This window comes from Akebia trifoliata, chromosome 1 (genome assembly GCF_017979445.1).
Source record: "Akebia trifoliata isolate Shusen 1 chromosome 1, ASM1797944v1, whole genome shotgun sequence".
In the NCBI taxonomy this organism is placed as follows: domain Eukaryota; kingdom Viridiplantae; phylum Streptophyta; class Magnoliopsida; order Ranunculales; family Lardizabalaceae; genus Akebia; species Akebia trifoliata.
This window is the reverse complement of record NC_141375.1, coordinates 23,623,296-23,648,847: the sequence shown is the minus strand read 5'-3', so window position 1 is coordinate 23,648,847 and position 25,552 is coordinate 23,623,296. Positions and strand designations below refer to the sequence as shown.

Genomic DNA, 25,552 nt, shown 5'->3' with positions numbered 1-25,552 from the left:
AAAGCTTCAAAATGCATTATTGAACACTATCATTTCAATCACATTTTAATGACATTGGCCACATTAAATTGAACGTAGTGAAGTGTATTACTTGATTGAACAATTTCTAGGAAATCTTTCAATTTCTTATTATACTACGTTGAACTCTGTATTCCTCTATCTGTAGATTACATTTTTTGAAATTATTACCAGCCACAAATATTTTTTAATTACAAAAATACTAAAACTACTGGATTCCACCTAAACAAAAGAGTATGAAAATCCAATTTTTGTCATTCCTTCAAAATAAAAACCCTAAGATTGAAATACTAAAATTTAATTTGAACCCCATTCAACACCAAATACAATCCAACTCTATTATTTGGTCTCAGATGGATCCCAATCCAATCTGAACTCCGGTCCAAGACAGCCCTCCACAGAATCGTGAGAACTTTTTTTTTGGTAGATCAAACAGGTTGAAGAGAGAAATTTGATCCCAATCGGAGGTATGACTTTACCAAACGGAATTACAATAATTAAAAATTTAAAAGTAACTGCAAGAAACAAGCTTACGTCTGTTGGTTTGCGAAAAACCAAATATACACTTTTAGAGGGAAAAAAGAAGAAAGAAAGAACTGCAGTTAAAAATGTTAAGGATGGTAAATATTCAGAAGACGCTTTACCTCTGATGAGATGAAGTGGACCAGCCAAAAGTGCAGGTTAACTGTCAAGTTATACAACTAATGTTACAAGCTTTTTCCAGTACTCCATTGCAACTGTTTTTTCAATGATTATGGAAGCTTTGAGCCCTAACAATTGCTCTCTGCTCGTATTTGAAACTTCAGAGAACTGCAAGAACTACAGATTTGGTTGTGTTACAAGAACCACATGTTGGGATTCCATGGGTCTCAATATAGGCCATTTTCTTCTAAGCTTTGTCGAAAGTGCAGGCCTAACCCTCTCTCCATGGTTTGTGCCGAATATTTTACTTAATCTCACATTTTGTGTCAAGTAAATCTACAAGTTGTCTTCTATTTCGTCTGGTACATGCAACTTTTCAATTGCAGACTACCAAAAGCACAAATCATACATAAGTATCTCGAAATTCTGTAAAGTGCAACATGTGTTTTATAACCAAAAAAAAAAATCGATAAGGATAAGCCCAATACCTTAATGATAGCAACATCAGCTGCAGATGGTTTTAAATCCAAGGCAAGTCCAAAATGAAGCATAGCTTTATCGTGCATTCCTCGTCGCTTATAAATCCTACCCATCAATGCATACACACTGCTTTCGTGGGGTGCATACTCTTTAAGCTCCTCTAAATCTTCCAAAGCTTCATCTAATCTTTCAAGACTCACTAATATGTTGGCCTTCTGATACATTGGGAGTGGATTCTTCTTATCTGCCAAAATGGCCTTCTCCATTATCTGCAAAGCTTCCTCACTTCTCTGCTAGATGATAAAAACAAATAAATTTACAAAAACTAGTTGAATGACAAGAATTTCCAAACTAGAAATCTGGAAATCCCACTATAGAATATAAATAAGAGATTGCTTTGTAATCAGGGCTGGAGCCAGGATTTTCTTGTAAAGGGCTTGGGGGATGGAGGGGGAGGACTATAGTTGACACGTATGGTTGAAGAACTTGAAGATGAGTGGTTTCGAGGAAAAATTCAGCCCCTTGAGTAAAACTTTTACCTTCAGCCCCTTGAACCTTAAGATTAACCTATTTTGACATTCAAACCTAAAAAACATATTTTTTTTGAAAGAAAATAGATTTTCCATAAATTGATTAATGCAAGGTTCGAAATGATGGATTGAACATGTGGTAAAATAGATTAAAATTAATTTCTTACAGAAATTGAAACATTTGAAGATGACTAATTTTAGGACCAAAAATGAAGGGTTGTAAGTTGAATATTATCTTCTGTTAGTGTGGAAAAGAAGAGTAAGATCAATGGGGGCATATCATTAGTTTGAAAACATAGGGATATCTCAAATATTTACCAAACTGTGGAGAGATGCCCAAATCAGCCAAAAAAAATTAGGAGGGGGGGGAGAGAACAAGTCTAGTTTGAAAACATAGGGGCATTTCCAATATCCACTAAAAATTGAGGGGGCATGTCATTGGTTGAAAGTAAAGGCATGTCTCTAATATTCACCCAAACCTTTAAAAGAGAGAGAGAGAGAGAGAGAGAGAGAGAGAGGGGGGGGGGTATCAAGGTTAAAAGGAGCCGGTAATGGGTTTGAAAACACAGGATGCATCTCAAATATTAATGAAATAGAGGGGGAAATGAAAAACACCCAAAATTTGAGAGGAGTTAACTGTCCCCCCTCTTTCCCCACTTGGCTCCGCCCATTAGAGTTAGAAGTGGCCCAAACCTTTAAAGTATGCAAAGCTGTTCCGAGGTAACACATAATGACAGAAGAACGAGGATTGATATGGAAAGCCCTTCGGAAGTGATGTTCTGCAAATTCAAACTTCTCTTGCCGAAGGTATACCATCCCAAGACCATACCAGGAGTTGTAATGCCGTGGATCTATTCGAAGGGCACTCTGGTAGCACTTTATTCCATTATCATAATCCTCCAAGGCTACATACCTGTTAATAAACGAAATAATAATGGCATATAGAACAATTAACATCTCTATGACACAAAAGTAGCTGGAGTTAATTTAATCTGGTCTGAACTTGTGAAGAAAAACAGGTGGGTCCCATACTCATGGCCACAAAGTGTGTGAGCATATGCAAATCTTGAATTAAGATGCACAGCACGCTGGAAATTCTTCAGAGCAGTTTCGTGGTCTTTCTGCAAGCTATAGCAGTTTCCTATAGCACACCTGTATTCCCATTGTATAAACAATCACAAAAAATAAAATGACATTCAGAATTGAATTCAACAATTTTATCATTTAGAGAAAAAAGCATGCCACGAATTTCTAGTGCCTCCAATGGAAGTATCATCATAGCTCTACAATATTTAGGTTTAGCAAGTGAATTGGGTCACCATTCTACCAACTATATCAGGGCAGATATAAATTTTTTTTTGATAAGTGTAATATATTGAAAAAAGCAAGGGGAACAAAGTACAAGGAGGCCGAGGAGGCCTCTCAAAGATTTACAAAACAAAGAAAAGCTAAAACATTAACAATTACAAAGGGAGTTCTACCTAAAAATAGTCTTCAAAAGTAATCCCCGCAAATTCTAAGTTTTGTTTAGACCAAAGGTACAACAATCCCATGATCTCCAAGAACCCGTCGTGAGAACTTCTCATCTTACTATTGAATACCCTGTTATTCCTCTCGTTCCACACACCCCAAGCAATAGCCGAGGGAAGTAAAGCCCAAAGGAATCTTTTTCTAGAATTGAGATCATTACTGGTCCACACCACCAACAGCGCAAAGAACTTACGAGGGAAGACCCAAACAACACAGAATAGACTAAGGAATTTTGACCAAATAATATGTGCATAAGAGCAATGAATTAAAATATGGTCAACAGATTCTCCATCCCTCATGCAAAGGGGACAACAATTGGGTATGATCCAACCCCTAACAATAAGGTTATCCATCGTAAGAATCCTCCCAAGGGAGGCCAACCAAACAAAAAAAGAAACTTTGGAAGGAACATACTTAGACCAAATGATGAACCCCAAGGGGGATCGATCGACAAAAGGGGTTAACCACTTGAAAAAAGACTTAACAGAATATCTTAAGTACTTAGCCCTCATCCATTCCCGTCTATCCTCTTCACTTCCATTGAGATGAATCGAATGCAGGAGATCAAGGAAAGATGTCACTTCTGTTAGCCCGAACTTAAATCCCCTTTTTTTGTAAAATAAAAAAAGAAACGTAAAGGGTAAGTCGTTCCAACTAAGCCCATTCCAGATCCAGTGGATCAATTCTGGCTTGTATCTTTTGGATCTGGACCAACTGTACTCCAAATCGGATTTGACTTGTCAACACCCCAAGGAAAAATAAATAAATAACACGACGACAACAAAGCCTTACCCCAAAAAAACCAAAATGCCAAATCAAATAATCTTTCCTCAACAATCATGCTATTGGGATCTATGCAAGGAAATTTCAAACAGATAAGACAAGACTATAGCATGATACTGAAAATCATTTTCCTGTTTTTCTGGCACAAAAAAAAAAAAGACCCAAACACTTGAAGCAGTACTCATGTGACTCATTATCATCCTCAAAGCCATATCCCAAAGATTTAATGTCGGCTAAATGAATCTTGTTCCTCCACTCCACTCTGTCCAGGGAATGAAAAGCATCATCAGGACTCATGTTAGGGGTGGTAGAATTCTAAACGAGTGGCCAACCTGACACAACCCTCCAGGCTTGGGACCAATCCTTTTTTTATGCGACAAGATGTCCCCCACCCCCTTTTGGAAGTGAGACTAATCCCTGCAGATATCCCCTGCCATCACAAACAGGTGTATCGCGTAAAGTCGTGGGTGGGGAGACTTGATCTTACGACCCTGTTAGAAAAGGCTGTAACATACACCATATTGTGTTATGAGTTGAGATGTCATTATCACATTTTTTGAGTCACCAGAAATTTGTATAGGTAAATGCCTAGTTAGGGCAGGTAAGTGGCACTTCTTATTAGAAAATGCTTTATTTGATAACCAGGTGTCCATATTATTCACATCCATAGGGGTTTGGTTCGTATATAGCTATGGTTGGGGTGAGACGGGGAAGCACACTTCAAATAAATAAGGTTAGCAGAGGTATTTCACGTACAAAGGTTAAGGTTTGATTGGCAATGCTATGCAATAAGGTAATGAATCAAAAATATCTTCACTAATAATAAGGCAAGTGACAAATTGGCATAAACAACAGCCTGTGGAGAGGCCTCTCAAAGTGTGAATTGGAACGTGGCTCAGAAAAAAAAAAAGATGGAGAAAAAAAACATCCAAAACAATTCTGAAGTTCATTATGCACTATATTGTGCAAAAGGTTTGAAGGAGATACCAAGATTGAGGAGCTAAGCGATCAGTTGATATCAGCTCCTGAGACAGGTAGCTCAACTTCATCTCTTCCTTCAAATGCTGCCAAAAAGGAAGGATAGGTTTCAGTGAAATAAAGTGTAAGTAGTTAAATCCAAGAGAGAATGGCTTGCTACCATCAAACATAATGTAGTATTGGTAACTAAAAGAGAATCTCTAGGCACAAGGATCAAATCTAAAGCTAACAAATTTAGAAGGCCATGTAACATGTATCGTCACAGAATGAAAATATCTACACCAATTTGGGGAAGCCATGTTATATGAACAAAAAGTATTGGAAGTAGACAATCACCAATTATTGGACCACAAAAAAGGGAGTACCTTAGATGAATTCAGTCAGACAAGGACATGCACGTCTTAACTCCTAAATTTTCATCCAGTTTAGTTCTACAATTACCCTTTCTCTTATCATCTTCTTTTCCTTCTTTGCTAAATGATTATCCATCTTAAATCACTCAATTAACCCTTTAAATGCATGCAAAAACATAATGATAAACTTCAACTAATTGTAAATCCAAAAAAAAAATATGCATGACATAAGTACTTATCTAAACTCGGAGAAGAGGACATAACAGATAGTGATAAAGAAACCCTCACCACCAAACTGAGGGCATAGATGATTCTACACCAAGGCACACCATGATGGAAACAACACCATCAAGACTAAGAGAACTGGAATCCACCAGTCCGTGGGCAGAATTCAGCAATCAAATTATGGAATCCACCTTCTAAATTTGGACATCTCCAATAGAGCAAAATAGTTAAAATTTTATTCATCAACATTACTTCAAAATTAACAATCCCAATATCTCGACCTCTTACCCTAGGCTTCCAGATCAAATCAAAATACAAAGGATCCAAATGCAAATTTGCTACTTCCTAAAGTTATTTAAAAAGTAACAAATTAAATAGAAATCGAGGTGCCATGAATATCTGTTCAACTTAGCAAAGATTCAAAAGATGATGATTGGTGACAGTTATGGTAATGTAGGTAGGACAACAGTGTATACAAAGGTCTAGAGGACATCCATCAGCAGTGCAGACAAAGGTTGAAGTTGGTAGCAACAATGGATGTAGAAGTGGCAGTGGGGGGTGATTGATGTTCTCATTATGATATTTAATCATCATAATGGTAATTCAAGCCTTACAAAAAGAATGAACTTGCTCTGAAATCAAAATCAGGACGGAGGAGCAGATTCCACATCACGGTGTAGCCTTGATGAAATCGACATAACTATGATAAGGGGAACTGGAATCCATCAGCCGAGACAAAATCATCCATTTTGAAAACTAGGATATCTCACCCAAGAAAATCCCAAAATTGTATTCGTCAACTCCCTCTCACAATTACATCCCAATTTATAAACTTCTCTAATACAAGATTTCCTAATTCTAAGAAAATCAAAATAAGGAAGATCCAAATGCAAATGAACTACTTCCTAAACTTATTTAATAACAACAAAATCCTATTTCCATTTAAGATATATACTCTACTAAAAGAAAATAAATCTAAGATAACTTGCTTTCATCACCTTGGATTACCATCATTAAGGGATTAGGACAGTACAAAACTCCAAGATTAGATAGAGGGAGAGGAACTTACAAAAAGAACAGTAGAATATATATCCGTTCCTTCTAAACTATAAGGTGATGCCCGGCGTGCAAGACTAAAAGCCTGGTCAGCTTCTAAGTAATCTACCAGCTCAAAATATGCTTTTCCAACCTGTATCCAATATGTTAAAATCTTAAATGCCCAATTCCAATAGAATTATATGGAAAAAAGAGAAATTTATAGAACTAGAATCATGCAAACAACTAATCAACATGAGACAAACATCATAGGCACGTATTCTAAAAACCTTTTTTTCTGATGAAAAAACAAATATTAAATCTAAATTCTTTCTCAAAGAAACTAATAGTCTTAGCAAACAAAGCTTTGGGTATTTGAAAACTGATTTTCATAAATGCTAAAATTTATAAGAGAAACAGTATTTTAAAATTTCCTTATTCAAAGTTGATGAAATACCTTTCAGATACTGTTTTAAAAATTTCCTAAAATCCCTGGGAAACTCACATCACCTGAGCAAACATTTCAATTCAGCAAGGCAAAATAATGAACTTTTATACATACAATCAAGTTCATAATATTTATGCTCAGCACCTAAAATAATGTGTTCAGACATATACAATATTGATGGGAATGGGAACCATCAATCACGAACCCCTTTTAAACTAACTAAAATCAGATCTCACACGGACATCGAAGAACAATCTAGAGACACAACATAACATGAGCCAGTAAAATGATTTGCAGAAGCAGGATTACCTGGGAAAGCACCCATCCTGTATTATACTGCTTGTGTGAAAGCTTACGGTAAATATCCAATGCATCCTGTTCTATCAACAAACAGTAAACATTCAAATTTATAATAAAAAATTAAAAATAGAAGAAATATCAATTCTTTTTCAACAATCAGCGTGTAATACCTGGCATCTATACATACAGGAAAGCCTGAAGCCTTCTCCAATGGTCCTCAAGAGACCAAGTAGCTCTGATACACCAGCTGCAATTCTTGAACCATTTATCGTAATCCCACCAATCTGTATGCTTGTTCTTTCCCGTTCAAGAGATCTATCATCACCTGAGGGAGATGCACTAGAAGTTGTTGTTGCGTTATCAGAACGAGCATCGTCAAAAACCTCAGGCTGTCTCCCTACAGAAAGATAAAAGTGGTAAGCTAGGTCCCAGATATTGTAAGAGACTGCAGAAAGCTCAACTGGATAGCCAAAACAATCTGATAAACCAAATGAACTGCCCTCTAAAATGCCCCAGACAAAAAACCATGTGTCTCAAATTTATAAAAACCAATGAGATTGCTTTTCTATTGGTAGGGAAGAGATTTCAAATTCTGTGCAGTGTTTCCAGGCTGGTCCCAAGCCCAGACAAAGGAGGATTGCGTCAGGTTGGTAGCCAACTAACCATGTAAAAATCCACCAATTCCTAACATGAATCATGACCAGTGACAACCCCAATTCTTTGGGAGAAGGCATTAATGATAACGTCAAGAGATTTGGGAAAAAAAATTGTATTTTAGTTTTAAATGTGTATGCCTAGCTCCTCTTTCTTGGCCTCTAGGTAAAAATTCTTCTTTCTTAATGTATCTTGTACATTATAACTTTTAACAGAAGGAACAGTATTACCATGGCAAAAGAAATATCTAGAACAACATCTTCCAGGCGGAGTGCAATGGTCAATGAAAAGTGAACCCCCGTGGTCATATTAACTTTTTTTTGTCTACCAAAATCAAGTCAGTATCTCCGAACATCATTCAGCACTGCTAGCAGTAAGTTCGAATGCAAATATTTTTTAAATTCCAGAATGTAAATCACTAGTAAACATTCCATTTCCACTTACACTAAGGACTTGTATGTCCAAAAACACATGGGGAATACAAGACAAGAAGTTGGGGCTACCTATAGTATCACTCTGACCTAGTTCGATTTGTTCACATAAAACTGTTACTATCAATAGAGTATTAGACATTGTGACTATTTATTTTGAAATTTAACTAATAGACTATAGGAATGATTAGGAATAAGAAGATAGGGTGTATTCGGTGAGGTCTATGTATGCTACGGGACTCCCCTCTTCCAATTTCACCTTCCCAGCCTCTTTTGTTTGGGGTGTAAAAGTTCCCTCTAAAGTTTCTGTCGTTGTGTGCCAAGCTTCGTTGGAGAAAGTCACCACATTGGATTAGTTAATCAAAAGAGATCTTCAAACCCCAAACGGTTGCTTGTTATGCTCAAGGGAGAGGGAGACAGTGAATCTTCTGTTTATTCACTGTGATCTTGCTCATGAGGTTTTGGCTCACTTTCTCGGCCTCTTCAGATTGAAGGGCTGTTTTCCGAGTTCGATCAATGAGCTCTTTAAGACTTGGGCAACCTGGGGTTACTCTTTAAGAGGTTCGAAACGAGTCATTTGGAATCTCACCTCGTTTGCCATCTGTTGGGGAATTAGGAAGGAGAGATAGATGTATGTTTTAAGGGAAAGAGCTTGCAATTCATGACCTATTATCATCCATTTTAGGTCTTTTGTTCTTTTGGCATAAATTGTATAGAGTTTTTAAAGGAATCTTCTTTGAGGATTTCATTGCTAGGTGGGATATGGTTTGTAATTTAGAGGAGACGTAAGTGGCTCTCGCTCCATTTTGATAAGTCTGTACTTCGGGGTCATCTCATCCCCTTTTTTAATAAAATGTTAACTTATCAAAAAATAATTAGGAATAAGAAATTGAAGCATTTCTTAGTTAAAAATGGAAATGCTAGGATGATATAACACCTTCATCAAAGCTTTCAGCAGCCCAGGACTGTCCCTTACGAATTGTCATAGAACGAAATGTTGCAGAGCTTAACCTAGATGATGATGATGAAATCCCTCCAAGATATTTAGCAGAAGAATGACTCGTTCCATTTCCTCCTACTTGCATACCATTTGAGTTTGTGTTCCCTGCTGCTTCAGCAGCAAGCCTTGTACTTCGTCGAGGCCCTGAATCAGGAAATAACCTCCCAGAAACCTGCGGTCAAACAAAAGCAAACACATTTCAAGAAGACTGTCCTTAAATTCCATGAGACATAGATAGTTTGATTTTTTTTAAAATTACATCATGTGTACATGATGTTTTAGCACATGGATACACTTAGATAACGCAATCATTGGTTCAAATGACTCGAGAAACAAAAGTTGAACAAATAGACAAATATCCTGAAATACACGAGAGACGCAAGTATGGACCTGAGAATAACCAGCACAAGCAGAAGAGGAGATGCCTGCACACAATTCCAACCAATAGATAATAAGGAGGGGATGTAACTAAGCTAGTGAATTGATGAATAGGTCATAGGTGCAAGTACAACGGAAGGTAGCTTAAGGCTGGTATTAAATCTGTGGCTACAAAAAGCAAGGAGAAAAAACGCAAGAGGTACAATATGTAAGAAGGCTGTTCAATCAGATTTTAAGTAACTAGTCATGGTGATAATGTTACATTGTCGTAAGGCCTGACAATGTATTGGCATTCAAAATGCCATAAAATCAGAGAGTATATAGAGAAAAAAAAGAATTGAAAGAAGTTTGAAGGAACATGAGTAGGTTAGATATGTAAGTCAATAAATAATAGGTCATGAGCAAATTCCACCATATAAATGTCCGCAGCTGAATTCACACACATCGGAAACCTCCGACCAACAAATGGCGAGGATTCATTCATTATAAGCAAGGGAAATTTGAAAAAATATCCAGGAAGGTAAAAGATGATGAGATTGATGAAAGCACATAATTAATCTGAGCATGTCAGAAAATGATCTAAAGGAAAGTTCTAACTGAAGGATTCCATGGTTTCTCTAGTTCAATATTTAAGCCTGTTTGGGAACACTTCAAGTAACTTTTTTTACTTCTGAAAATTGACTAGTCAAAAAGTTTGTTTGGATTAATTCTAAAAAATCAAATTGTAAAAAGTAAAAAAGAAATAACTTTTTAAAAAAGCAGAAGGAAACTACTTCCAACTTTCTAAAGGTTACTTCCTCTCAAAGCTATTTTATTCCACAGTTACTTTCTACTTCGTACACAAACAGGGCCTTAATCTGAGCATGTCAGAAAATCCGCTAAAGGAAAGTTCTAACTCGTTAAGTATTCCATGGTTTCTCTAGTTCAATATTTGAGTTCATGATTCTCGAAAGGGGCCATTTCCCTGGTGATCTTATGCTTCAACTATTCAAGAAAGTGAGGTTCTTTTGCTCACTGAAATATATGATTAATCATTCACATGAAATCCCTATCTAGTGAACCATCAATGTAAGTTCCACAAATGAGAGAAGAGCATAGAAGAGAGATGAAAACAAGTGTACAACCTTTCGTAATTTCCCTTCATCCACGAACTTCCTTCTAGGGGCCTGAATAGTAGCATTCACAGTGGACCTTGGAGAGCTTTCACCAGCCAAAGTGTTTAGATTTGGCTGCCCATTTCTACATAAAGGTGGTGGAGCAACACCTGACAACTGCAAGATTATAAAGGAGTTAGGACTCTGTCACTGGGAGAATACTTTAGGATGCTCTATCATTACAAAATACATTTGAATAAGCATATCGCAGAATTTTAAAATTGGCACAGTGAATAAAAATCAATAAGACAGACCTATATACTGTTGATTCTGAAAGGAGAAGCAGACTAGAATAGCCAAATGTACTGAAAAAAGGAAAATTATTTTATTCACGAGTGGCGTTTCATTCTAAAAAGTGTTGAATACAACTACGGGAGATGGACACATTATCTGCACCCCCTAAGACCATATATAGGCAACAAGTTTTGAATAGGACAATGATTTATTGGAAGAACGTAAGATGTAATCCAATGTATAAGATGATATCCGAAATTCCGAACGTTTATGACCAAGCCGATGCATATGAAATTCATTCAGTATACACACATGGATAGGACATATATCTTTTTCTTGCCAGGCAAGCAAGGGGTTAGTGGTCAATGGTGAAGGTGGATTCAACAAAGTATGAACTTAAGCCATGGGATCAACAAGCCACATGAATTTTAGCTAAACAAACAATGAACATCAAAGACAACTCATCCACATGCCAGAGATAGTCAGATATGAAAATATTAACCTTAAAAGCTATAAAAGAAAGTAGCGATTACCCCTGAAGCAGAAACTAGAAAACTAATGGGAGAAGCCCTTTTAACTATCCAAGCTGGAACACCAAAGTTCATTCCAGAACTCAGTAGGCTTGTATGCTTTTTTATGTTCAATGATAGAAACAGAAGAAGTCAAAGATTCATAACCATTAGAACCAGACAAGCGCAAGCAAAAAAAATGAGTTGTTGTGGTAGGCAGTTATTTGTCCATTTACATTTGCTGTTCTTCAATGAATTTTTACCTCCCAGGATGGTGAAGTATGTTTGACAAACCTCCTTTGATTTGCCTCCTTGAACCTTTGGCTTTGAACCAATCAAAGCTCAAATGCATGGAGTTCAGATTTTGACTTCTAGGCTCCCACCGTTTTGTGCACATGTGACACATTTTCAGGCTTACCGACCCATGACTTTTCTACTCATCTACAAAACTGAAAATAAGCCTATTTTGTGATTTCGAGCCATTGAATTTGAGCATTTTTTTTTTCACCAACAGGACTTATCATAAAGCCAATGATGAAAAAACTAATCAATATGCAATGGTCAGAAATCCCCAACAAGACTTGAGTTCTGTTGTGCTAGTCTACCCATAGGAGGGCCAAACATTCTTGTGTCTGTCTACTAACTCCATGAAACTACAGGATCTGCACTCTTTCATCAATTGAACTTAGGAAGTGAAAGGTTAAAGGAGGCAGCCAAAATTTCTAATACTGAGGGTCCAAACAAAGTTGCCTCATTATTCAGGGAGAAAAGTCAAAATATATATATGGGAAATGTTCCACACCCTAAGCTTTACCCTACACTTTAACAAACGTGTTTTGTCCTACATGGGTTAGAAGCTTTGGAATGGGCTGATTTTTGGTGAGGAGGATCTCTATGATTAGAAGATCATCCTCACCAAAAATCAGCCCATTCCAAAAAATTTAGCCCCATGTTTACAAGTTGAAAAATCGTTGACCGTCCATTTTTTGTAAATCATTTTTGATGGGGTTAGAAGTTTTGGAATGAGCTGATTTTTGGTGAGGATGATCTCCTCACCATAGAGATCATCCTCACCAAAAATCACCCCATTCCAAAACTTCTAACCTATGTAGGACAAAACACGTTTGTTAAAGTGTAGGGTAAAGCTTAGGGTGGGGAACGGGACCCTATATATATATATTTGATGTATCTGACCAATTGGTTCTCTCTTTTAAGATTTTTTTTTGTTTTCTAAGTTCTTCATTATAGAAGTTGTTTGACTTTGATAATGATAGCAAAAATAATCCCCAAATTCCATACAGAAATACAGGTTGGCAGCAAATAGATAATTCAAAATCAAATTAATGATGTTGTGGAGAAATATGTCAAGTTGTAAACCAATTGAGTTAAAAGTTGTAAGTAGAAGAGCAGCAAATAAAAGGGGTATCTGAATTACCTGAGCTGGCATTGGTGATGGAGTACTGTACAGGGAGACGTTAGCAAGACCTCCATTTAGAGTTTGACTAGAAATCCCCCCAACCATAACTGCACCATGATGATTACCAGATATATCTCTAAGGCTGTTCCCATGTGCATGTTTCAATTGCCTTGAGTTCACATCTTCTGAGGCTGAGGTCCTACTAGAAAGCCCAACACGATCTTCACTTGCAGTTTGCAACATTTGGGAATTTGCTCCATGATGCTGATGTAACTGCTGAATGCAAAGGGAAGCTGCTTCACCGAAGGTTCCATTTGCTTCTTCTGCAGCACCTGTAACATAAACATCAATAACTAAAACTCACAGAGAAATGAATACCAGTTACTCAAGTTTCAGGACGAAAATTGATTGATCACGTTGAAGAAGGATAACTAAATTGTGAAAGCTGTCACTGTCAGGCAAGACTCAATATAAAACAAATGGATTCAACCGCACAAACACAAAGGCAATTACAACAAGGTTAAGAAGGAAATTCCAGCTACTAAAAAATTTTGTCTAACTATTTTTTATAAATGTTTTTTTTTTGGCTAACTAAAGAAAAAAATTTAACAAAAGGAGAGAAGGTGAGGTAGAGATGACCAAACCAAATACAAGAAGACACCAATGCAACAGCCCTGAAATATTACACACTCTGTCCCACCAAAGTAGGAAGTCCTCATAAAAGACTCCTTTAAATTCTTTAAAAATCTTACACCAAAAGAATAACAGACCTAGCCCCGATAAAATAAGCTCTTGACTAGTTTGTTCCTTTCCTAAAAAATTCTTGCATTCCTCTCCTTCCAAAACCATGGTTTTAAATCTTGTACGATACGTCTCGGTATCGTCCACCAACAAGACAGATAAACAAGTCAAACGCATCAGACAAGATCTAAAACCATGGTCCAAACACCTCACGAAATAGTAAATGGGGTTAGGCTCTAGATCAATCTCTTGGAGTCACGGAAGCTCAATCCCAGCTGACACCACTCCATGAAAACCTCCCTTGCAGTAGTTCGATTATTTTGCTTATATAACATACAAAAGAATGCCATAGTTCCAAATGAATAGATACAAAGGCTATCCTTCATTGAGATCCTTCAACCCCCAATTAAATTAAGGGAAGCCCACTCGATAGACAGTGGTCAAAGCATCAAGCCAAGCACGTGGAAAATTTGCCTAGGATTTATTCCTTAGTTATCAGAAGGGTCATATGACAGGAATGGGAAAATCGTAAAAAACAGAAATCGAACTATATTATGACCAGAAGCGGCAATGTAGCAAGATTCCCGACTGAGAGGGCAAGCTAGGTGGAAGGCTCCTACTATTGGAACCCATTCTGCCAAGTCACAATAGCATAAAAAACACATGCTGCATCATCCCCATCGTACAATCCATTCAAAATGCACTCTATTCTATATGCATAATGTCAGGAGAGCCTCTGAAATGTTAAATTGATGCCAGAAACACTATCAAGGAAATATAAAACATTGAATCAGGTGAGAATGAGCAAGACAATAAGAGAGGTGGATGGAAAATGGATGGTCATTTTTTAATAAGAGAAATAGATGTGGATCATCTTGTGATACACGATAAAACTCGCAAATAAGTTTTTTTTCCAAAAAACTAAAAATCATAATAAACATAAATGTTCATTGTTTTTGTAAGTACTGAACATGTAAAGTGAAGAGAGAGAAAGAGAAAAAGCAAGAGAGAGAGAGAGAGGGGGGGGGAGGGGGGCTTGTTTTAAATTTGCAAGGATATATCCCAAATTTCAAATGGGATATTTAGTTCCAAAGGCAGAACTCATATAATATAATCCAAACCATAGTGTCTTGTTTCAGGTTCAGCTCATACCTTTCCCAACATACTGGAAAACATTTATACCATCAATTATCAATGGGAATACACAACCAAATTGGACAATCAACTCACATTGAACTGCATCAGCTCAAATCATCCCACAGCAGTTAATATTAAACTGCAACTTTTACATTAATTACCAAGTTATCACATCCAAAACCGTGCGGTCTTCATGAAGTTACAGAATATTGGAATAGTTTTTAGAAAATTCACCGACTCTAAAACTCGTTTCAAGATTCATCATAGAATGGGCAAATCACATTGGGCAAGTTGGTGAGTCAACCTAGTCGAGTTGCACAAGAAAATAATTGAATGAGAAAAGAACTGATTTGCTAGAATCAGCCAAGCGATGGTTGGTTTCAACTTAGAAATCACAAACCTTTTCAGGACAAAGCCCAATCAACTTGAGATTTCCAAGCCAAGTCCTCGTTTTTTACATATGGAGTAACAGGACAACTACAGAGGGGTTAATGGTCAACAGTTTAAAAATTCACTCCCAAAATTTGAAAACAGGGTTCAAACTTGTCTGAATCAGTGAATTAATGTTGTGGGTACTGACAGAAAAAGAAGTTCCAAGTTCAAGCATGCTTTGTACTGACCTAGTATACAGAGTTCCTCATATGCAGCCCACAGTAAGGGGTCTATGGACAAGGCCTGCTTAAAATGGTCAACTGCACTTTTCATTCTATCTGTGTACCTAAAAAGATAGCACCAGCAGATGAAAGCTGAAATCTTTAAAATATGATCGAAACAATATATAATTGCACCTAAAGATGCAACCAGCACATATATAGAAAAAGCATTTAAATTGTGTGTTACTCAAGAGCCAACATTCAGCCATACTCACAAAATATTGAATTAATTTTACTTCCAGTATGCTACCAATGTAATAAATTAAAACAAAGGAGGGTAATGGCATGACTGTAAGCTGAAGCTTCGGGAGGAGAAAGATGGAAGAAAAGAGAAGGCAAATGGTGAAGTCACCAATGTCAACGGATGTCATAGAAATAAATCTTCCAGCTAAAAGAAGTAAAAAAGTAAAGCTCAACGGATGTCATCAACCCATTAGGTAACACATCACCTAAGTATATCACACTCATTTTAAATCAATTCCTTTTCTTGCTAACGATTAAGGACTATGAGTTATTGGATTTGGTTAGGAGTCTTCAATTTCTTCCCCCCCTTTTTTTTGGATAGGCAAAATGAACCCATGTATGTTGTATTAGCACTCCCAGATTTTACCAACATACCAAGCTAGCACCTTCAAGAATCTTATAAATCATCATCATCATCAAAGCCTCATCCCAAAACTTCTTCAATTTTTAAATAAGTCTAATTTGACGGATTATTATGTCTAATTTGGAAGACTAAGACTACAAACAATAGGGATTAATTGGACGGGGCTATCTCCTAGGCTAGAAGGATTTTGGTAGGCTATAATACAACATCCAGGTACTCAGTTATTGAAAACTTCCTCAAAAACTTAAAAAGATAACTTCTCAAATTTTGAGATTTATTCAAGAACTCCCAGTTTCAAGTGTTCCAATGCTCTTTCTATCTAGGTGTGTCTCTCTTTATTTTCAGGGTTTCTCTCATTTATGCTGTTCTTTGCATCAGCTACGATACCTCAGTACCAATTTTAATAAGGTCATCCAAGCTTGTAACTGTATAAATGGTAACAGAACTGCACCATTCAGAGATGCTTAAAATAGACACAAGCAAGTACTAAATTTTGGTTTCAATGTATATTTTGGTCAACCTGGAAATGAAATAATTTGTAAAACATATGTTGAGATTAAATATTATATTTTACATCATAAAATATCTACATCTAGGGGTGTCAAAGGCCCAAAGACCCGTTCAGTCTGGCCTATTTTAGGCTGACCTTGGGCCATGCGTGTAAATCCATTGGTCGGCCTACCCTGCCTGGATGATTTATATATATATTCAATTTAACATTAAAATTTCAAAGTGGAGTGTCAATATACTGTTGCATTGGTTGGCCTACCCTGCCATGCCCGAACTATTGTTATATGTGCAGGAGTAGCGAGGAGTTGTGCAATCATCTTCTTTTGCATTGTTCAATGGCAAAGGAGGTATGGGATCATTTCTTCTTCTTGTTTGGTGTGGAGAGGTATATGTCGGGTACAGTGAGAGATCTCTTGATGGAGTGGTCTCAATTGGGGGAGAGCTTTCGTCTGTCCAAGAGGTTGCGTTGGAGTTTAACGCCGAACGCGATAACATGGCGCCTTTGGAAGGAAAGGAATGCTAAAACGTTTGAAGGGAAGTTTCTCTCAAATCAATATTTATTTTTGTCAATCCTCGGGTTTCTTTATTTCTAGTGCAAGATATTTAAGCAGTTTAAAAGGATCTTTCATGAGGACTTCCTAGTCCGTTGGGATTGCATATGTAATATGTCAGAGACATAGCTCTGTGTTTGATTCTTTTTCTTTTTCTAGCTTTTTATTTTTGTTTTCCCCTTTGGTAGGTCATCTCGAACTACCGCTTGTATTTGTTTTTGTTTATCTATCAAAAAAAGAATTGGCCCATTGAGAGCTTTAAGGGTAAGCACAAGATTCGAGCTAGACCCAACCCCAAGGATTGGCCTGAATACCATCGCACTAGACTAGCACCGTCTGGACTAGGAAATTATTTTTCTAAGGATTAGGCTGGTTATTAAACAGGTTGGACTGAGGCCAGAATGAGATCCAATTAAAAATTACCTAGTTTAGACTTGCTCAAACCTAGCTGTCCCAGACCATTAGCACCCTATCTGGAACCGTAGCCATTCCTTTTTGAAAAAGATTCACTTGCAACTATTATAAATCAATGAAGGTGCCAACTTGCTAAGTTGGTAAGGTTTGTGAATGTTGATACCCAAACATGGGTTCAAAACTCGCCTTCACCCACTAATTATTGACCATTATCCTATTTGCCTATCAAAAGAAAACTATTATTACATCAATGAAAATTGATGAGTGGCTATCAAAAAACTGATAATAATAAAATAAAATAAAATTTTGATTGGTAAAAAGATGATAATTTTTTTTCATAGGTAAAAAAATGACAATTGATGAATGACAATAGCTCTATAACGGTAGTAAATAATTTCAAGCTTGATTCAAGACACATGGTGAAACATAGAAAATTGTATGATAGGCAGATGAGTAGTAGATAAGCAACCTATAAATAAGCCCAAGAAGGTAATGACCAGCCGCACCATTTGGAACCTGCATATATAGAAAAGAAAAAGGTGATATTCTATTTAAATAGAAACAACAACAAAGCAAAGGGTAATATTCGATATAATGCAGCAACCAATGACAACCAAATGTCTGCTCAAACTTCACAATGTAAACTAGTTCATTTAAACAATTTAGTGTACTTCAAACTTCTTGAAAAATGCCTCGTTAGTTACTAGTTAGTATCATGCAATATAGATTAAACAGGAAATTTTCCAAAACCTCTGAATTAGTCTCATTAGTGGGGCACAATGCTGATTCCGCTTCACCAAGAAGATCCATTTGGAAGCATGACATGGCAAACAAGTACCGGGATTGAGCCATTTGTGTTCCTTCACATTTTAGGACCAAACAAGAATCAAATTTGTCAATGAAGCACCCCTTGATAAATACATGACGATATCAGAAAAGGGGGAATTGAAGAATGCTATATACCTTTCAAAATATGGTATGCACAGTAGGCTTGATTACTTTGCAAGTAACAGCTAGCCAATAATTGCAAATTCAACTGCATTTGGGGGTAATTATTGGAGTTGATAGGAGAGAGAAATTAACAATCCAGAAGTGACAAAAAGAACAAGAGACAAATAACATGTCTAGATAGAGAAAATAATAACATAAGCAATGGAGGAAATTTTATGTCAACAAATTAGATCATTATTAGCACAGATCTGTAACCAAGTCTGATAAATTCAGTTCACCCCACTAGGCTAACCTGAATTTAGCCAGACAAGACTTACCCCGGTTTATTATTTGAATTATCTTTTTCTGTTATGATAGTATATGTTTGCACATGGTATAAACTTAAATGAACTCTGCTTTACACCTCCCTGTGTACCCATTTCAACAGAGCATGATAAGGAAATGGGTATAGGTATGAATCCATAAAAAACAAAAAATATCAAAGAATTTTAAATAATTACATGACAAAAGTATTAAAAAAAATATATTATTATGGTATTAAAAATATTATGATATATCGAGATATAACCATGTCCCAATCCTGATAAAGGACTACGAACATAACTAAGATGTTGGTTTTAAGATCTCTGAGATTAAGATGGAGTTACCAAGAACGACAAATGTTATAAAATACTAGATTCTACGACATAAAATAAGAAAATTCTAATAAAGGTTAATTATAAGAAAATGTTTTAGTCCCGACGTGCTAGATCAAAATATTAACTTGAAGGATCTTATGAAAGATTAAACTCCCAACTAACGTAGTACATTAACCCAACAATATTTTGGAAATATAACAGAATTAGGGTGCTTAAGGTTAAGTCTAAGGTTGAAATAGGGTTAGGTTAATGAAAAATAGGATTTAGGATGGGTTTAGATTAGACTCAAGTAGACCAGGGTAGCTGAAAATTACTGGTCAGCAAGAATAATGTGATTGGAAGGGGTTTTATAGGGGCCTAGCTAGCCTAGGGTGGTTGTAAATTGTAAGATAGCAAGTAAGGATGCTTTAGGGAAGGATTAATAGCAATTTGGTTAGGGACTAGGCCTGAGAGTAGTTTTAGAACAAAAAAAAAATGTAGAGAAAATTATAAAAGATCTCCTTATCTTTTGAGTTTTTCTGCCAGATCGGTCACTCAAGATCTTAGGATTCCACCCGAAACCAGTGAACAACTCAAATTTTTTTAATAAAAGAATTAAAACAACATATGGGCTTAATCAAGTAGTTTTACATAATATAGTAGTTCAAAGAACGTTTTTGCATTACACATTTACTTAAAGACTCTAATTAGGCCTATACGCTTAACATCAATAGATTAGACGGTAGATATTGTCATGATTTCCAAATGCTTACAGAAGTATAACTGAGAAGACTTTGGATTTTTGTTAACATCTTGAGATCTCATATCTCATAGCATCAATTACATAAAGATGCAAATGAGGAGGTTATGGGCCCCAATAAAGATGGTTTTATGGGACCACCTCTGTCAACTAGAATTCAATTGTATTTCTTGTTTGGACTTATTACAGTCATGCACATAGAAGCACAACAGAAAAAAGTAAATTTTCTCACTAAAAGAGGAACTTTTAAGCATATTTTGGATATTGTGGATTATCACCCCAAGTATCACTCTTTATTCTTCAAAAAAAAAAAAAAAAAACTTAATTTTATAGATGATTCTCTCTGTTAACAATTGTAGTTTCTGAATGAAGTATTGTAGAAAAAAAAAAGACCATTTCAAAGTTAAGGAAAATATTTGTTCTAAATCCCATAAAACCATCCTAGGGATTGAGAACATGATCTGAACATACCATAAATCATACCTAGAAACCTCAGTTTCAGTTTCATCTACAACTTTTCACAGCCTCCAAACAACCCCAACTTACTTCTATACTCGAAAACACATTCAAATTCGCGAATCTACTTCGGTTCACCAACAAATCCCCCATGATTTGATCTTACAAGTCTTTGATAAATTTATTGGATAATGTCGAAACAGAAATCAAACTACCAGCAGTACAAAAGAACATAAATTCAAAACCCTAAGAAATTAATCCAAAAAACCTTGTCAGATAAACAACAATGAAACTCAACCAACTCGAAAATTCAAGAAGTTCACATTGAATCACACAAACCTTACTATTTTAATCTTAAAAATAGAAGAAAAACATTATCAAAAATTAAAATCGATCTTGATAGACAACACTCGTACGCATAAATAAAGAAGATAATAGAGACCTCAGAAGGAAACTCGGCACAGAGACGTTCACAGATAAAAATGGCGTTTCGATGCATGAAATTTCGAAGACTTCTCTGGACGCAATCGATCATTAGGGTTTCCATGACTTGGGTTTGGTGAAGAAAGCAAAACTGCAAAAACGAGCTTCGAACTCAAGTCGAGAACTCGAGATGAGTTTTCCTTTGTCTAGGTGATGATCTAAAGAGAATACCCCTCTGGGTTTTGGTTAATATTCGAGACACCCCTGTATGTTTAAACTGATGTTATACCCCTTGACTGTGGGCTTTACTGTGAGATTGACGTAAAATGACCTAAATACCTTTATCTTCAACATCGAGAGAAAACCTTTTCAGTTTTGTCTTCAATCTCTATAATGAATCTTCTTGACGTGGTTTTAAAAATCATTCGAGAGTAAGGGTGTTTCTCAAGAACAATTGGGATATTTAATGTGAATAGTCCTTTGTACTTGGTCGTTCAAGAGTCAATATTTTGAAAATATAAAACGAATCAAAATCAATCGATTTTGTAATTTTCAATCATGTTAGTCACAAAAATAGTATTATGACTCATCTTTCAATTCACTTTATTTATTAAAAAATATATATAAATCAATGTAAATAATTAAATATATTTTTTTATCAATAAAATATCATTTCATTAAGGCGATCGAGAACACCAACAAAAGAAACAATACAAGCGGGATAACTTAAGGGAATGAAATGCAAGAAATTTGATCTCACCTTACCAAAAAAAAATGTTCAAAAAAGACCTCTCTAAATTCCTTATACACCTTACACCCAAAAAAAACAAATAACAAACCCAAAATTGATAGAGCAATGTCTGTCGTCTTGCACCTTCCTTCAAATATACAATTATTGTACTCCTTTCAAATCCTCCAACAAATCACCGATGGGATTACACTCCACAAAAGTCTTTTGAATCTCTAAACAAATTGTTCCATGCCACTCAAGCCTCAAAGACACTTTGGACTGACCATGACATGCACCCCTCCATGCCAAATAAACCAACACAGTGCCTCTAAATCCAGCACATCACAAGGAATGAATCAAAACATAATTAACAAACTCTTCGCTTAACAAGCATAAGGGGCACACATTGGGGCCCTACACCCCTCGTCTGATACATTAATCTATTGTCAAAATTCTACCTAAAGAAACACACCAAATGGAAAATGCAACCTTTGATGGAACTCTTAATCCCCATATTGAAGATGTTCAGAACCTCGACAAGTGTTCATCCACCAAATAACCATAGAAAAGATTTCATCGAAATGGCCTCCTCCCTTTCACCTATCCAACTCGTTTACCATCCACTCTACCCCCTCCATCTTCTCAATCAAGGATGTCATTGAATTGAGCTTCTAGGCATTAAAGTTTCTTCTAAATCTGAATTTCATTATTACCCATCCCTTTCTCACTTGAGGAATGACGTCACTGGCAAGCTCTTCTTTTGGGACAACTCGAACAACTCTAAAAATTATGTTGCTAAATTCATGTCCTTGCACCATATATCTTCTCAAAACTTGGTATGATGGTCATCCCCTAGTTTCAAGCAAACTCTTTTATGAAAAGATAGAAGATGCATGGTAATTCCCTTCCACAAGCCAAACCCATGGGATGCACGAGAACCCCCACTTTCCCAACCTCTTTCCAACACCCCAAATTTGATTACAATTACACTCCTCCGCAAACTATGCACCTCCACATCAAAACGCTAAAGTCACTTGCCCAAAAGGGCAATTTTCGTCATCCCCAACTAAGTTCCCTTGAATCTTAGGCACACAAATCTTTTTTCCAACTCACAAGATGAAACTTAATCTTCTCTTCTGTGTCAAATCACAAGAAGTTCCAAAACAATTTATCCTTCCCTTAATAATTAAATATGAGTTAATAAATATTATAATATAAATTTAATTATTTATCTCATTTGAGACGAGATGACTTGAGCCAGTCAACTCAATATCAATGGGAGACAAGACAAGATGAAGTATCATGATTTAAAATAATATTTTGTTAACAAATTCGACGTCAACGTCAACCATTCTTGCAACAACAACAACAAAAAAAAAAAAAACTTTGATTTATCTTTTTAAAATTTTATTATCTTTGTTGGGATTTGAAGGTTGAATGAGATAGAATCTTGAGGTTGGAGATGAGTAAAGCTCTTTAACAACACAAGTATGGGTTGAATTCGCCCAATTTTGTGGGATTTAAAATTTAAAAAATGAGGGTATTTACGTCATTTTATAGTTGAACTTTAGACTTCGAATAGGGGTGTATCATTGATTTGAAAATACAGGGGTATCTCAAATATTTGTCAAAATTCAAAGGTGTACATCAAATTACCCTTTTCGTTAGAGGCTTTTGAGATGTAATTAGAAAATAGAGCGGCACGTGTGTTCTTTCCGGATTCATTCGAATTTCAAATGATGACACGTGCCATTGGGGGGACATAGCGTAGTACGTGTGGGGCGTCCGTGTTATGTTTCGAACCCGAAAAAAAAGGCCCAGTTGAATCAATCCTTTTTTTTTAAAAGGAAAATGACATTAAAATACAATACAAACACATTGTATTTAAACCCACTTTTATATGAAACTTATATTATTTATTCATTGCTAGAGAGATTTTGCCTTTTTATTGCAAAGAAAATAAATGTAAAATGGCAGTAAAATTCTTGAAAAAATGTTAGAAAAAAATCTCTTAAAAAAATAAATATCATTTTTATCTTCGCTATCCATTGAGGTCTTATCCCAAAATATTTGGATCGAATGAACAAATCAAACTACCTCAATCCATGTTCATTTGTCTTTCCCTCACTTTATTTAAATCTTCGACTTGCAACTTTTTTTATAAGTGAGTGATTAGTAATTAGTAGGTGAAGACGGATTTCAAATCACGATCGTGATCGTGATGTCAACGCTCACATACTTTAACAAACTTTCATCAACTTTCACATTCCTCCAAAAGGGATTTGGATTCCCTCAATCTTAGCCCTATCCATATAAAAAACAAGAGTTGTGATAATTTGACGCTCTTTTTTCAGACGCCCTATATATGCCCCCCATCACAAAATCATAGATCATTTGCTTTGGGATACACAAGAAAAATATTTATGTTTTGTAACTATCAAGTCAAGGACTAGTCCTTGGACAAGACCATGGTCTATGGACTAGGCAAAGCTCAAATGCGAGCTTAGTCCGTTGTTTACAGGAATACTCAATTATCTAAAAAACATTAAAAATTTGCAGGTCAAGGAGCATATGGGGGCATTTGAAAAAAGAGTGTCAAATTATCATTAATCATAAAAAATCAAGAAGGGTCAGTCCATGCTTCCTATCAAAAGTTAAATAATTTTAGGAGGAGCCCACATATTGGCAAGTCATAACTTCTTCGTCCACATCTCTCTGTAATTATTTTTCTCATAAATAATAAATATTTAAATCATTACAAATAATTATTATACATCTAAATTATAAAACCCAGTTGATTTGGCTGAGTTTTCATTAATTCGATTAATATTATCAGAAGATTGAACGTGTCATCTTAAACTGGGATGAGTCAATGTGATGGACAATTCACATTGACTACCACGCATGCGAGCCTCTGAGACTGTGATAACTTGGTTGAATCATAGCGGTCTCTGACGAGTTTTAAAACCATGATGGGTAGCTTAACCAATTAGTAATCAGGCCACTCAATTGGTTGTTGCTTGCGCAAACCAATCGATTCATACTAGCTCAAAAATAAGAATACTAATCCGCTTTGTTGTTTTATCTAAATAGATCTTTGTGAACTATCCCTAAAGCCTACCTAATAATAATAAAATGACCAACAAAAGGTTATATACTGATTTAGATTAGGGTTGGAGAATTTGGGACTACACTTGGAAGAATTTGTAACCAAGCTCGAAACAGTGGAGGCTTGGAGAGAGCTCTCTCAACTTTGGAGTAGGTTTGCAATTATATTTTTATTAAATATTAAACACGTAGTCTTTGTAAATGGTAAATGATATAAAATGTAAAGAGAAGCGTTCAGAGGCCCTAAAGAGAGCCAAAGATTGTGCTAAATATTTTTCAAAATAGGGATTAGTAGTTTCGGAATGGACTGATTTTTTGTGAGGATGATCTCTACCAAAACTATTAACCCTAATTTACAAGTTGAAGAAATCAAAGCCCATCCACTTTAAATCACTTTTATCTTCACCAAAAATCAGTCCATTCCAAAACTTCTAATCCATACAGTGAAAAAAAATTTGGCTCTCTTTAAGACCTCCAAACGCCACCAAATGTAAATAATAAACTACTCTTTATGAAATAGTTTAAAATAATTTTAGTACTTTAAATTCATTTTGTTTATGAGAAAAGCACATCAAATATGACAAACACCTCTACCAAGTTCATTAGGGAAGTCCAATATCCTGTAAGATTTGTCAAATTTGAACCTATGATTTGGGTGAATAGAGGAAAAAGGAGAATGGATCTCATGCTTTACTTTGGTTTATAAAAAAGAGGATGAATTTGATCGTTGGGTGGGGTACTTAATGTACCCAAATGCTTTAGGAATTCGAATTGTGTACACAAATTAGTCCCATA

The 25,552-nt window shown here is 35.9% G+C and overlaps 1 protein-coding gene across 3 annotated transcripts; it reads right to left on the bottom strand.

Annotated features, from left to right (window-relative positions):
* Positions 1-515: 515 nt before the first annotated feature.
* HBT (CDC27 family protein) lies at positions 516-21,155 on the bottom strand. 3 transcript variants are annotated; one of them, XM_086444353.1, is made up of 16 exons: positions 20,939-21,155; positions 18,676-18,748; positions 18,463-18,572; positions 18,182-18,228; positions 15,598-15,695; positions 13,118-13,431; positions 10,910-11,056; positions 9,345-9,579; positions 7,493-7,719; positions 7,332-7,397; positions 6,609-6,728; positions 4,971-5,047; positions 2,703-2,822; positions 2,364-2,583; positions 1,149-1,433; positions 516-1,047 (listed from the first exon to the last, which is right to left on the bottom strand). In XM_086444353.1, exons 1-16 carry the CDS (start codon positions 21,041-21,043, stop codon positions 997-999), a joined length of 2,295 nt encoding a protein of 764 aa, XP_086300479.1. In that variant the 5' UTR covers positions 21,044-21,155; the 3' UTR covers positions 516-996. The 3 variants fall into 3 exon arrangements, with proteins under 3 accessions (XP_086300479.1, XP_086300486.1, XP_086300492.1); XM_086444360.1 differs by having other exon boundaries at positions 1,149-1,430; positions 20,939-21,143; XM_086444366.1 differs by lacking the exon at positions 20,939-21,155 and having other exon boundaries at positions 15,598-15,687.
* Positions 21,156-25,552: the final 4,397 nt, after the last annotated feature.